This window comes from Stenella coeruleoalba (assembly GCF_951394435.1).
Source record: "Stenella coeruleoalba genome assembly, chromosome: 15".
Classification (NCBI taxonomy): Eukaryota; Metazoa; Chordata; class Mammalia; order Artiodactyla; family Delphinidae; genus Stenella; species Stenella coeruleoalba.
Genome location: NC_137161.1, coordinates 65,357,282 through 65,372,512, shown reverse-complemented (window position 1 = coordinate 65,372,512; position 15,231 = coordinate 65,357,282). Strand labels below are relative to the sequence as shown.

Genomic DNA, 15,231 nt, shown 5'->3' with positions numbered 1-15,231 from the left:
AAAGAAATGTTGACGTGTAGAGGGTAATGTCAATAGTCTGGTATGTTTACCCCCCTTTCTTAACTGTGCCAGATGTTGGGCTGTGTTATTTTGAGGAAAGTTGAGCCAACTTGGAAGCCACAAGGCACTGGGGCAGATGTGACAGTCTTGAACGTGCAGTAATTACTGTTGTTGACTTCTAAACAATGTAAACTCAGGGCGAAGTCTCCTGGAAGGCAGCATTTTAAATGGAAACATTTGGTGCTGGAAGTGACAACAATAGTTATATTAAAACAGAATCTCAACATCAAGTTTTGACCCTGGAAAGGATCTTGATTTCTGGAAAGAGAGACATTTAATAAAAGCCATGTTTTTCACAGATGAGGGAAACTGAGGCTCCAACAGGGGAAGAAATGGGGCCATTGGAGCACAGCTTAGTTGCTCAGGGCACACCTTCTGGAGCCAGGCGACTTGGCTTTTACCATCATTTACCAACTGGGTGACCTGAGCAAGTCTCTTAACCTCTTTGAAGCCTCAGCTCCCTCACCCATAAAATGGGGACAGTAAGACCTTCCTCTCAGGAGACTGCGAGTGTGAAATGAGATGGTACCCATTGCCTGGCACATGGTAGATGCTCAATAAAATTATTTCTTAATTATATAGGCAATGCAGTGGCTGTAGAAAAGCTGGAAAATATGCTTTTTTAAAACAAATTTTCTTTAAATTATTTAAGTGAGCTTACGTCATACTCATGTGTTTATACATCTATTAGTATTTTCTTTTTACATCTGAATTTACAAGGGTAGCTCCATTTCGCGTTAGCATCAAGATTGGAGATTTAGCACAGCAGCTTAAATAGCCACCATCTAGTAGGCTGTCCTTCTAAATTCTGCGTCTTCAAAAGCCTAGGGAGTCAGGGGTGTGAATGAACACAGAAGAACCCTGTCAGCCGTGTCTTATGACTTTTTTATTTATCTCTGCATTCTCAGCTGCTGCTGCCAAGACTGAACCTTTAGAAATATCCCAGGCATTTTGAATGAACTCGGGTTATAAACAGTTCTCATCCAGTTCAGACTGGCAGAAGCCCTGTATATTGAATGCTGCCTTTAAGTGAAATGGAAACAGATCCTCCAGTTTATTTTTATATAGCTCCTCTGTGAGTGTAACAAGCTAATAATTAATTGAGAAACTATTTCAATCTGTAACTAGGGACTGGGGCAGTATTCACTCATTATCTTGGTAGTTGGTCCAGAACGCGAGGCAGACAGGGGTCCAGTCAAGAAACCCCGATGACGAAGCCAACTTTATCAAACCTTAAAAGAAGGAGATGGGAAGTAACATTCCAAGAGTTTCAACTACAGAGTTCTTTCTAATAGGAAGCCCACTGGTGTACTGAAAAGAAGATTTGAATTTTTCAAGCCCTGACATTGGTGAGAAACTTACTGACCCCCAAACAAAACTACTTTTTAGAAAGGATCACTCATATCATCTAGTCATTTTTACCCTCTACATGTCTCCTAAACCCATCCACTTCTGTCCAGTTCCACTGCTACCAGGTCATCTGATCCATCTCCCACCTGCAGCCATGCTCATCTTTCTATAAAGCCCATCTGATGATGCCACTGCCCTGCTAAAGCCCTTTAAAGGCTCCCTGCTGCCCTCAGGATCAAGCCCAAAGTCCCCCGAGGCCACTGCTCCCTCCCAGCTCCCCGGTGCCTCACACCCTGCTCTCATCGCTCAGGCCTTCTTTCAGTCCCCCTTCCAGGCTCAGGGTCTCTGCCTCCATCCTTCCCTCATCCAAAAGCCCTCCCTGCCATTCACATCTAGTTAATTTCTAGGGGAACCTATTCAAACCCCCTGCTGAAGTCTCCCGAGGCAGCCTGAACTTCTTCAGAGCACTCGTCACAGTCTGTAATCGTGGATTCACGTGATTATTGGAATGGTGTCTGGCTTCCCCACTAGGCTTGAGTTTCGAGTAGAACAACATGTTGGCTTATGTTCTCCACTGAACCTCCAGCATCTGGCAGGTCCAGTCCTGCGCCCACAGCAGGCACTCGATCAATCTTGGCTGAACCAACGAATGAAACCCTACTCTAGCTTCCTTTGGAAGCCCCCAGGCCTTTCTCTCTCAGACTCCAGACTGTCAAAAGGACACACATCTTTTCCAGCAATATAAAGGATTCTCCAAGTCAGTGGGGATGCCCAGACTTTAGTATCGGAGAGGCAAGTATTTGCATCCAGTCTCTAGCACTTACTACCAGCATGCCCTTGGCCTAGTCGCTAACCCTCTCAAAGCTTGTTCCCTCACCTATAAAACTGGGCTCCTTGCGGATCTTATTGCACAGGGCAATCTTGATATTTAAATACATTAACTGAGATCACATACACAAATCCGCCAGAAGAGCGCCTGGCACACAGCAGATGCAACAGGTGCTTAATAAATGGCGGTCCTCGTCAGGGTTCAAACCGCTGTTTGCCTCGTTTCCTAGGCAAAATATAACAAAATATAACTTGGGGTCTGACGCCTTCCTTCTTGCCTTCCTTTGCCAGCACCTATTGTGTTTGTTGACTCAAAGACCGAAAATGACGAACGTGCCAGACACAGCCATGCTCTCTTGGAGCTAATATATGTTTGAATTGAAAGATAAGTGTTTTCAATATGCAAACAATATCTTCAAGAGTTACATGAATTGGGTTAAACCCTCTCACAGCCATTGCTGGGAAACGATCCTAAGACACTGATCTTAGATACAAACAAATATTTAGGAATATGGACATTTATTTGGTGCATGATATCGAAACACTTCTCTTTGGCTGATGTGAGAAAACATTTAATGTCTACTCATTCTGACCGCAATTCCCAGGCTGATAGGAAAGACATGAACGTCACCTCACCATTTCCTCACAGGTAGACCGCTCCATTTCCGCTGCCTGTTGCAACTTTAATATAGCTAGCAACAATAACAACAACAATGATGAAAATAATAATAATCATTATAAGTACTATTTATTGAGTTCTTACAATATGGCAGGTGTTGTACAAGGTCATATATCCCTATGTTGTCTTTAACCTTCAAAACGAGTCTCTGAAGGTATTATTATCTCCAATTTTCAGATGAGAACACTGAGGCTCTGAAAGGTAAGTGCCTTTTCTAAGATGCAAATGTGGGATTTGACACCTCATTTGCCTGTCCCTATTCTACTGCTCTTCAGGAAATCATCTCAAAGTTTGAATTAAAAGAGTGACGTTTTCAATATGTAAAAATATCTTCAATAGCTGCACAAATGAAATTAAATTCTCTTAGGAATGAAGGCAGCCATGGCAGCAATATTTATAATGGTGAAACTTAGAAAGAAGTGTCCAATAAGAAAAAAATTATGTAGCTCATCATGTAAAATAAGTTTATAATATATGGGGATATGTTTACCATGTAAAGCTAGGTGAAAAAAGCAAGGATACATGAAAATAACTGCTATGAAGTATGATCTCTCCAGTGTAAACTTAAAGATAGAGATCCATTTTCAGAAAGATTGACATGAAAGATGACAACTGGAAGTTCAAGGGACCCAGGATAGCCAAAACAGTCTTGAAAAAAGAGAACAAAGTTGGAGGACTCACACTTTCCCATTTAAAAACTTACTAAAAGCAACGGTAATTGAGACTGGGTGGTACTGGCATAAGGATAAATATATAAATCAATGGAATAGACCTGGAAATCCAGAAGTGAACACTTATTTATTAAATTTATGTACTTATTTATTACATTTATGGTCAACTGATTTTCACCAAGGGTGCCAAGACCATTCAATGGGGGAAAGAATAGTCTCTTCAACATATGCTGCAGGACAACTGGATATCCACTGGCAAAAGAATAAAGGTGGACCCTTAACTTACACCACATACACAGAGTAACTCAGAATGGGTCAGGGACCTAAATAAAATCCCTAACACCATAAAGCTCTTGAAAAAAAGTGAGTGGAAAAAAGTGGTTTAGACATGGTCCATGGTCCAATAGATTAGACAGTGATTTCTTAGATATGACACCAAAAGCACAAGGAAGAAATGAAAAAATAAAGTGGACATCAACAAAATTTAAAACTTTCATGCTTCAAAATACAACACTTTCAAGAAAGTTAACAGACAACACATGCAACTGCAAAACATACCTCTGATTAGAGACTTGTGTCTAAAATACATTTTAAAAAATCCTTTCTACTCAATAAAAGACAGACAATCCAATTTAAAAAGGCAGAGGAGGGCTTCCCTGGTGGCGCAGTGGTTGAGAGTCCGCCTGCCGATGCAAGGGACACGGGTTCGTGCCCCGGTCCGGGAAGATCCCACATGCCGCGGAGCGGCTGGGCCCGTGAGCCATGGCCGCTGAGCCTGCGCGTCCAGAGCCTGTGCTCCGCAACGGGAGAGGCCACAGCAGTGAGAGGCCCACGTACCGCAAAAAAAAAAAAAAAAAAAAGGCAGAGGATCTGAATAGACATTTCTCCAAAGAAGCTATACAAACGACCAATAAGCACCTGATAAGATACTCAACATCATTAGGCATTAGGGAAACATAAATCAAACCACACTGAGATACCACTTAACATCCACAAAGATGGCTATAGTCCAACAGACAGATAGTAAGTGCTGGTGAGGATGTGTAAGAACTGGAACCCTCATCCACTGCTGGTGGGAATGTAAAATGGCGCAACCACTCTGAAAACAGTGTGGCAGTTCCTCAACCAACTGAACCTACAGTTACCATATAACCCAGGAATTCCGCTCCTTACTGTATATACCCAAGAGAAATGAAAACATGTGTCCACACAAAATCTTGCACATGAATGTTCATAGTGGCATTGTTCATAATAGCCAAAATGTGAAAACTCAGATGTCCATCAACCGATGAACAGATGCATAGATGTGATACGTCCATACAATGGAATATTATCTGGCCATGAGTTGCGTCCCCCTCAAATCCGTATGTTGAAGCCTTAAATCCGCACATGTGACCGTACTGGAGATGGGGCCTTTAAGGAGGTGATTAAAGTTAAATGAGGTCATAAGAGTAGAGCCCTGATCTGATAGAACGGGTACCCTTATAAGAAGAGGAGGAGTTACAAGAACACTCCCTCCACTATGTGGGGACTCAGCTAGAAGGCAGCTTCTGCAAACCAGGAGGAGAGCTCTCACCAGACCCAACCATGCTGGCACCTTGATCTTGGAAATCCAGACTCCAGACTGTGGGGAAAAAAATGTCTGTTGTTTAAGTCACCCAGTCTACGGTATTTTGTTATGGCAGCTGAGTAATACAAGTCATAAAAAGAAATGATATATGAATATGTGCTGCAACAAGGATGAAGCTTGAAAACACTGTGCAAAGTGAAGATGCCAGTCACAAAGGCAAATCTATAGAGATTGAAAGTCCATTAGTGGTTGTCTGGGAATGGAAAGAATGGGAGTCTTGCGGGCTTATAGCTAACGGGAGTAGGGTTTCTTCTGGGGGTGATGAAGATGTGCTAAAATTGATTGTAGTAATGGTGGTGAATTCTTGGACTATACTAAAAGTCACTGAATTGTATGATATATGAATTATATCTAAATAAAGATTTTTTTGTTTTTTTTTTTGCAGTACGCGGGCCTCTCACTGTTGTGGCCTCTCCCGTTGCGGAGCACAGGCTCCGGACACGCAGACCCAGCGGCCATGGCCCACGGGCCCAGCCGCTCCGCAGCATGTGGGATCCTCCCGGACCGGGGCATGAACCCGTGTCCCCTGCATTGGCAGGGGGACTCTCAACCACCGTGCCACCAGGGAAGCCCAAAATAAAGTTATTTTTAAAAAAGAAAGATGACATTTTTATAGCAGTTATCTCGGGATGGTGAGACTTAGAATTATCTACTTTTTTGTTCAAGTTTCCACAAAGGGCAAGTATTACTTTTCTAATCAGTTAAGAAGAAAGTTATTTTTAAAAATTCTGTTAAAACAAGTGCCAGCAGTATCCTCCTTTTCTACAAAGCTGCTGAAGCTCACATCTCCTCAAGAGTCGAATACACACTAATGACAACTCCTCCGGGCCGGGCTTCTCAGTGTTTAATGTTCTCTCATGTACTTTATCTCATGTGAGATTCACAACCTCTTTGTGCTGTAAACAAGGCAAATACCTATTTTCTTCCTGAATGTATTTATATCCTGCTTCCTCCCTAAAAGGATTTCAGATAATTTACAAAAAATATATAGTTAATAAAAATAGAAAAAAGAAAACCAAGTCTGAAGAGAAATGAAGAATTTAGATATGCTAACCAAGAAGAGTCAGTAAGTTGCTATAAATGAGGTTTAAATTGAACTCTGAGCTTCCTGGCAGACTAGGCAAAAAGGAGAAGTTAGGGAAGAAGCAAACCATTTCCCCAAGGGGAGCTACATTTTTTCCTGGCACCGTTTGCTGGAAACATTTCTCATATGGGGATTTATTTTTGTAAAAAGATCGAATGGACCATGATCCAGGAATTCTACTCCTAGGTGTACACTCAAGAGATACTCTTAGATATCCACCAGGAATGCTCATAGCAGTTTTATTCATAATAACTAAAAACTGTAAACAACTCAAATATCCATCAAGAGTAGAGTGATAAACAACTGTAGTATATTCATGCAGAGGAATACTATACCACCAGTGGAAAAGAACAAATTATTGATACAACCAAGATGGCTGAATCACATAACATGTGGAGTGAGCAAGCCAGATATAAAAGACTTTTATTTAAATGATGATCAAAAAACAGGTAAAACTAGTCGAGGAGGATAGAAACCAAAACAGTGATTACCTGGGGGGCAGGGGGTGAGAGGTCAGGAAGATGAGGTAGGCAGGGTGGATTGATTGGGATGGGGCATGGCGGAGCCTTCAGGAATGATGGAATCTTGACCTATCTTGACCTAAAGCTGGTTGGTACATGGGGAAGATGTCTATTCAGATCCTCTGTCCATTTTTAAATGTTTGGGGCTTTTTTTGATGTTGAGTTGTATGAGTTCTTTGTATACTTTGGATATTAACCCCTTATCAGATATATCATTTGCAAATATCTTCTCCAATTCAGTAGGCGGCCTTTTCGTTTTGTTGATAGTTTTCTTCTCTGTGCAAACGCTTTTTAGTTTGATGTGGTCCCATTTGTTTATTTTTGCTTTTATTTCCCTTGCCTGAAGAGACATATCCAAAAAAAATCGCTAAGACTGATGTCAAAGAACGTACTGCCTATGTTTTCTTCTAGGAGTTTTATGGTTCCAGGTCTTACATTTAAAAGAATAAAACTGGACTACTTTCTCACACCATATAGAAAAGTAAATTCAAAATGGATTAAAGACTTAAATGTAAGAACTGAGATTATTTCATTTTTAAAAATGCATGTGGCAACCCACTAACTGTTTTCACCATCCACAGTGGGAAAAACACTGCTCTAACATGATTCATAAATTGTATGATTTACAATAGTAATTGATCATTATTGAACCCCTACTGTCTGTGAGTATTGGACTAAACGTGTTACATGCACTGTCTCATATGGGTTTCTCTAGGATCCAGTGAGGGGAATACTTTTATAATTTCTATTGTACAGATGAAGAAATGGAAGGTCAGAGAGGTTAAGTAACTGTCTCAAGGTCACACAGCCAGTGAGAATTTATAGGTGAGCATTAGCTCAAGTCTATTTAACTCAAATAACCTTGCCTCTCAGTTGGGCTTTTAGGAGGGTGTTAATTTCATTTTAAAGTTAGAAGATGGAAGATCAGGAAGGTTAAGTGCTTTGCTCAAAGATACACAGCTAGGAAGCTTCCAATTAGGGTTTGAATATAAATCTTGGGACTCCAGGCCCAGTACTCTTGCTGCCGCTATTAGCGGCTCACTTGGACAGCTTCAAAGGTCACTCTAAAACCTCTTAAATGACAAGTCTTCAGATGCCACGAAAAGCAAATGAGGGCAACTCCAAGACACATGGTGAAAGTAGAACACATACAACAGACTCAGTCTCCTCTACCTCCCTCCTGCTCATGGGATAAAATAAAGCACTTTTTAAAAAGTCTTTCTATACACCAAAGTATTATCAGTGACAGCATGGTGGATACCCTTTTTTGATCTCTTGATACTTTTCTGTATTTTGCAAAATGAGAATGTATTACTTTGATAAAGGGATGGTTTTTAAGTTATTCTAAAAGGAATCAGTCTGTCCTTCTTAACATCTAGCCTCCATAGCTCTATACCTCTAAAATTTTCCATGTCCTGGACTAATGAGAGACAAATCTGAAAATTGGCAAGAGACTTTAGCTGCTCAGATCCTAAATTTAGATCCTCACGGTGAATACCATGCATCAACAGGGTTGGACTGGCACTTATAGAGAGAAGGCGGGACAATTAGATGGGTAGGACCATTGCCCTTTAAACCAGGTTAACAGGCGTAAAGGAACATGTGCTTCACGCTCTCAGCAACTTAATCAGAGGTTGGGTCCTGATGGATTTCGCATGAAACAAAACACCAACAGATTTCTCTGGAGCTTAACTCCATAAATAACATCTGTGCATTGCGGCATCGGAAGTGGGGAAGAGGAAGGACTCCCAAGCTGCCCAGTCTGCTACTTCCTTGCTGGGTGGCCCTGGGTACATTGTTCAACCTCTCTGTGCCTCAGTTTCTTCATCTATAAAATGGAGACCATACAGTACCTACTTCAAAGGGCTGCTGAGAAGACTGAGTTCCTACTAAAGATGTGCTTGGAACATTGCTTGCTTCATAGTAAGCACACAGGAATGTGAACAGTCCTTTTTATTATTTTAGAAAAGATGGATAATATATTTCCTTTTATTTATCTGGTTGGTTGCTTGGAAACAGTTCTGTTTACCTTAGATTGACTTTGTCCATAGGGTGTTTACCAAGCTGGATGATTTGGGAAGGGTATTGTGTAACACAGATTCAGTCATTTAATCAACAAATGTTTCTTGAACATCTACCACATACATGCCGGGCACTGTGCTAGGAGTTGGGATAGAGCGGTGAATGACACAGAAAGGAAAAATCATCCAAGCGCCACAGGAAGCTTCCATATTCCAGTGCAGTCACACAAACAATAAACAAAATAAATCATTAAAATCCTGGGCAATTCAAAAGAATTAAAAACTTAAATAATTATTAATCGGTGACTAAATACAATTAAATACATCACATAGTCAAAGACAATTTGTTAAGGAACTAACATAGCAATTACAACATAACAGATCTTCTACATGTAGCCACCGGAACAAACAGAGGACACGGGGCACCCAGCCATCCTGGAGCTGGCATTGTCCCAGATTCTCTATTGCAGCCAGGGTTGAAGGGCAATCACACATTTCTTTATTTCTCCAAAGCTGCAAAGAAGAATTGGCACCGACACCAAGTTCTTAATCTGTGCCCATGCATGTTGTAACAAAAGTTTGGAAGCAGTCAGTTTTTTTTTTTTTTTTAAAGATATTATATTCTTATTATGTAACTGCTACACTTCCACTTTTTTTTTTAATTAATTAATTTATTTATTTTTGGCTGTGTTGGGTCTTCGTTTCTGTGTGAGGGCTTTCTCTAGTTGTGGCAAGCGGGGGCCACTCTTCATTGCGGTGCGCGGGCCTCTCACTGTCGTGGCCTCTCTTGCTGCGGAGCACAGGCTCCAGACGCGCAGGCTCAGTAGCTGTGGCTCACGGGCTTAGTTGCTCCACAGCATGTGGGATCTTCCCAGACCAGGGCTCGAACCCGTGTTCCCTGCATTGGCAGGCAGATTCTTAACCACTGCGCCACCAGGGAAGCCCAGTCAGTTCTTTTTGAATCACCCTGTAGATAACATGCTAGTTGGGGACAAGCAGGGCAGAGGGATGGGGGTCGGGGGGTCAGGGAGGGCACACTGAGAAGATGACATTAAGCAGAGCCTGATGGAGGTAAGGGAGCGATCCATGAGGTAATTTGGGGTCTGTGCCTTCATTGTTTTTCCTCCTAATTTTTTTTATTGTGGTAAAATACACATAATATAAAATTTACCATCTTAACCATTTTAAAGTGCACAATTCAGCGGTATTAAGTACATTCATATTGTGCAACCACCACCACCATCCATCTCTAGAACTCTTTTCATCTCGCAAAACAGAAACTCTGTACCCATTAAACAAGAACTCCCCATTCTCCCCTCCTCCCAGCCCGTGGCAACCACTATATTCTAAGTATCTCATTTAAGTGGAATCATACAGTATTTGCCTTTTTGTGACTGGCTTATTTCACTCAGCATAATGTCCTCAAGGTTCATCCACATTATGGCATGTGTCAGAACTTCCTTCTTAAGGCTGAATAATATTCTATTGTATGGACATACCACATATCTCTTATCTATTCATCCACTGATGGACACTTGGGTTACTTCTACCTTTTGGCTACCGTGAATAATGCTACCATTAACATATGTATACAAACATCTCATTGAGTCTCTGCTCTCTTTCTTGTATTTACCCCAAACTGGAATTGCTGGATCATATGGTAATTCCAATTAAAAATTTATTAAGGAACCCTTTATCTGCATCATTTTACATTCCCACTAACAATGCATAATGGGTCCGATTCTTCCACATCCTCACCAATACTTGTTATTTTCTATTTTTTGATAGTGTCCATCTTTATGGATGTGAGGTAGTCTGTGCCTTCATTTTTATTTTATGTAACAGATTTATGAAAATATAACTCACATAACATACAATTCACTCATTTAAAGTACGCAATTCAATGGTTTTTAGTATATTCACAGACAGGTGCAACCGACACCACGATCAATTTTACAACATCTTCATTATCGCCCAAAGAATCCCCATACCTTTTAGCTATCACGACCATTCCCTCAGCCTCCTGGCCCTAGGCAAGCACTAATCTACTTTCTATCTCTATAGACTTTCCTATAGGGGACATTTCACATAAATGGAATCATATAATATGTGGTCTTTTGTGTCTGTCTTCTTGCACTTAGCAAGCTTTCAAGTTTTTCAGTTTTCAAGGTTCGTCCACGTTCGAGCATGTATCAGTCCTTCATTGCTTTTTATGGTGTGACCTTCGTTTCTGCATTGAACTTCTGTTGCACTTTTGAGAGCATGGATTCCAGACCTCTCCCACAGCCTACCCATTCATGGACTGGTGGAAAGGAAGGGTGTGAGAACAGCAAGGCAGTATGATGTTGTGGAAAGTTGTAAATGTCCTCAGCTCTGCTCTTTAGCAGCTGTTGACCAAAACCAAGTGACTTAACCTCTGAGACAGTTTCCTCTCCTGAAAGATAGGGGTGATAATAGTTTATGCTCATTCCATTTGTTGTGAAGATTAAAGATATAATAATATATTTAAGGTACGTGGTAGGCACTCATGAGGCTTTCATAAGGACCGTGGATCTCTGCAGACACCCAGGGGTGGCAGCTAAGGATAGAGGTAACGCTGTCCTGCAGGCTGCACACCGTGGCAGGAGAGATTTCCCATCACCCTTCCTCTGTAAGCTCCATTTTCATTCAGAAAGTCACCCCTGGGTGTGACAGACCCAGGTGTGGTGATAGGAAAGCCCTCAATCTAGGAAATATGCTTCTCACTCCTCAAATATAGGACCAAAGAGGAACTGCCTTTAAACATCCCTACTCTTCCCCCCAAAATTCTCCTAAAGTGCCAAATACCCAGGCTACCCTTCCCTCTTCTCCCCTCCCCAGTTACTCTCTGGCTCTCACTATCTCACCCCACTCTCTCCAGCAAAGCACAGAATGCTCCCCATCTATTGCTTTTGCCTTCGATCTTGAGACCAAACTCCCAAATCCAACAACCACCATCAAGACAAAAGCAATAGTTTTCCAAGGTTTGGATTTGCCCAACAATAGGCTTCTTTGCCCAGGAGGCAGGAGATTCTACAGCAAACACCTATCAGATTTCCTGTTTTATAGATTTCCTGGCTCACTTCTTCCACTTTTCAAAGAAGAGAGCAAGGCCCATCTAGCTGGTAAATTGCAGAGTTGGGCCAGGAACTCAGATCCCCTGAATTTTAATCCAGATGATATTGCATTAGTGAGAAGAACCCTTGCAAAGGAAGATTTTGAATCCAAAGCTATTACTGGAATCTTGCAGGTAATCCATAGTATCAGGATTTTGCTGATGTGGTTACAACAAATCCACTACTAAGAATAAACACATGTAATCCCTTTCTCTGGCCTCTGGCCTGACACATCCCTGTAAATTTCCCCCAGGGGATTCTAACCTGCATCCAGGAGTGAGAACCACTGCTGCAGGTAAATTACCTGGCGTACATTTTGTTTTTGTTTTTCTTGACAGTTTAAAAAATATTACTAAAATCAGTCACCAGTTATTGATCACTCACTTTGTGCCAAGGATCATTTAATAGGATACATGGTATTTAATATTATTTAATCCTCACAGGAGCCCTCTGGGATGGGCCCTAACTGTCCCCACATAACAGAGGAGAAAACGGCTTCAAGAGGATGAGTGCCTTGCCCTGACCACTGATGGTAGGAGGCAGGACTCGGTTCATTCAGATCCCAGAGTCCATATTCTTTTTTTTGTTTTTTTTTAATTTTATTATTTATTTATTTTATTTATTTAGGCTGAACTGGGTCTTTGTTGCTGTGCGCGGGCTTTCTCTAGTTGCAGCGAGCTGGGGCTACTCTTCGTCGCGGTGTGTGGGCTTCTCATTGCAGGGGCTTCTCCTTGCAGAGCACGGGCTCTAGGCGCGCGGGCTTCAGTAGTTGTGGCATGCAGGCTCAGTAGTTGTGGCTCGTGGGCTCTAGAGCTCAGACTCAGTAGTTGTGGCACACGGGCTTAACTGCTCCGCAGCATGTGGGATCTTCCCGGACCAGGGCTCGAACCCGTGTTCCCTGCATTGGCAGGCAGATTCTTAACCACTGCACCACCAGGGAAGCCCCCCATATTCTTAATAACAATGTATATTAGCCATACGTTGAGCATTTACATTACTAATAATAGTTATTTAGTGATCACTTTGTTTTTTCAGCCAGACACTATTCCGATTCATTTAATCCTTACAAAAACCCTATGGGGTGGTTACTAACATGAGTGTTTCCATTTTATTGCCATACAAACTGAGTCACAGAGAGATTAAGCAACCACCACAAGGTTATACAGCTGATAAATGGGAAACTTAATCCAATCCGGTGCCGTGAGCCTTCCAGACATTTGTGGATTTACCTAAATCCTACAAAAGCATTCTGCTTTCTATAATGGCAAAGAAGGATGCTAAACGGTCAGATGATGGAATGAAACTAATGGTTGGAAGCATCCATTTACATAATCTTAAATTGGGGATTTGAACTTTGGGGGCAGACCAGTTCATAAAGGAAATCGTTTTTTATTTTACTTTTCATTTCGGTAGAATAGTAGGGGATCTTCGAGCATTTCAACAGAAGGCACATCCTAGTTGTGCACTTTTGCAACTTTTAAATGAAAAGACATGTATGGGACTTCCCCGGTGGCGCAGTGGTTAAGAGTCTGCCTGCCAATGCAGGGAACACGGGTTCGAGCCCTGGTCCAGGAAGATCCCACATGCCGCATAGCACCTAAGCCCATGCGCCACAACTACCGAATCTGAGCTCTAGAGCCCGCGAGCCACAACTACTGAGCCTGCATGCCACAACTACTGAAGCCCGCACGCCTAGAGCCCGTGCTCTGCAAGGAGAAGCCACCACAATGAGAAGCCCACACACCGCAACGAAGAGTAGCTCCAGCTCGCTGCAACTAGAGAAAGCCCGCGCACAGCAACGAAGACCCAGTTCAGCCTAAATAAATAAATAAAATAAAATAAAATAAAGATATGTATGAAAGTTGATGTCATCCTAACATCCCCACCCACTGGTGAGTCTTAAAAATAGAACTGATGAAAGTAATATCAAGGCATGAAGTCACTAGATTTCTTTTAATCAAATTTTTATTTCTTCTGCAGGTTAAAATGGAGAAGGAACTAAAGTTTGGGGAGATATGAGAGAAAAAGTTAAAATGAAAATGACACCTTAGATTTCCAGATAGTATATTTCTTCTTAAAGCGGCATGGTAATATCAAAGCAATGACCTCATTTAGAATTATCCCTGAGGCATAATCATTCTCATTTTAAAAGTAGGGAAAATGAAGCACAAAGATTACATCACCCATCAAAAGTTCCGAAGTGACTTGGTGGCATTAAGTATAAACTGGTGCAATGTTTTTGGATGACAGTATGGTGATCACTTTCTAAACTTAATATATTTATATCCTTTGACCCAGCAATTCCACTTCTAGGAATTTATCCTATAGGAATACTTTCTGTAAGTAAGCAAGAATATACCTACAGAATGTCTGTGGATGCATTATTCGTAATACAAGCCAAATATCCATTCATTGGGATTTGTTTTTAAAAAGTATGATACAGATCTATCATTTTTATGGAACCACAAAAAATAATGAGATAGATCTCTGTATATGTGGCATGAAGAGATGTCAATGATATATTGCCAAGTGAAGAGAAAAGCAAGTTACAGTATACTATATATAATACGGTTCATGTTTATAAATATGTGTGTGTATATATACTTATGTATTAATAGGCAGATGAAGAAACTCTATGAGCTGACATACTAAACAGTGGTTGTCTCTGGAAAATGTTACTGAAAATTTGCCCTTATATGATAGATTATGTTTGTTAGTCACAAAGGGTCACACTTAATGCCAGAACCCACCTCCTGAGCCGTCGGCTACAGTGTTCTCTGCACCTGGGTGCCCTCTTTTGGGGCCAAGCCCTTCACTGCTCCTCATCTGTAGATGGGCAGGGAGTTTGGAAGGAGGGAGAGAAAAACGTCCTCATCCTTATCCACTCACCCCTGGCTTCCTGCTCTGATGGAAATGTCTCCCAGAAACATGGTTATAGATCCTGCAGCCTTCGGATTGAGGACCCAGACTCTCCTACCCTCAAACCTCCCCTATTCCAGTGGCCTGTGGTCATTTCGGCTAGTGTGCAGGGCAGGAGGCATGGCCAGACGCTGCCCACTGTCCAGCCTGGGGCTCCTGGTACCCGGATGGGAAGCTTTGCAAGGGGTCAACGAGCCTTACTGGACCCACAGCTTAAGGTAACTGGACACCATGGCAGGAGATGACCAGAGGTTCCCTGGCATCAGGCAGACCTGGGTTCAAATCCCTGGTCTCTGGCCTTCCTGGCTGTGTGACCTGTGTGAGTCAAGTAACC

The 15,231-nt window shown here is 41.8% G+C and overlaps 1 protein-coding gene across 5 annotated transcripts in view; it reads right to left on the bottom strand.

Annotated features, from left to right (window-relative positions):
* IQCK (IQ motif containing K) overlaps positions 1-15,231 on the bottom strand; it is a 126,333-nt gene that overhangs the window by 8,585 nt on the left and 102,517 nt on the right. For 2 of the 5 annotated variants that reach the window (XM_079946067.1, XM_079946068.1), the window contains one exon: positions 10,420-11,278. The exons of 2 other annotated variants lie outside the window; for them this stretch is intronic. In XM_079946067.1, the coding sequence (XP_079802193.1) occupies positions 11,055-11,278 (224 nt within the window). In that variant the 3' untranslated portion in view covers positions 10,420-11,054. Of the gene's footprint in view, positions 1-7,521; positions 9,358-10,419; positions 11,279-15,231 lie in introns of those variants that run through there. One more of the 5 variants, XM_079946070.1, reaches the window with a different exon arrangement.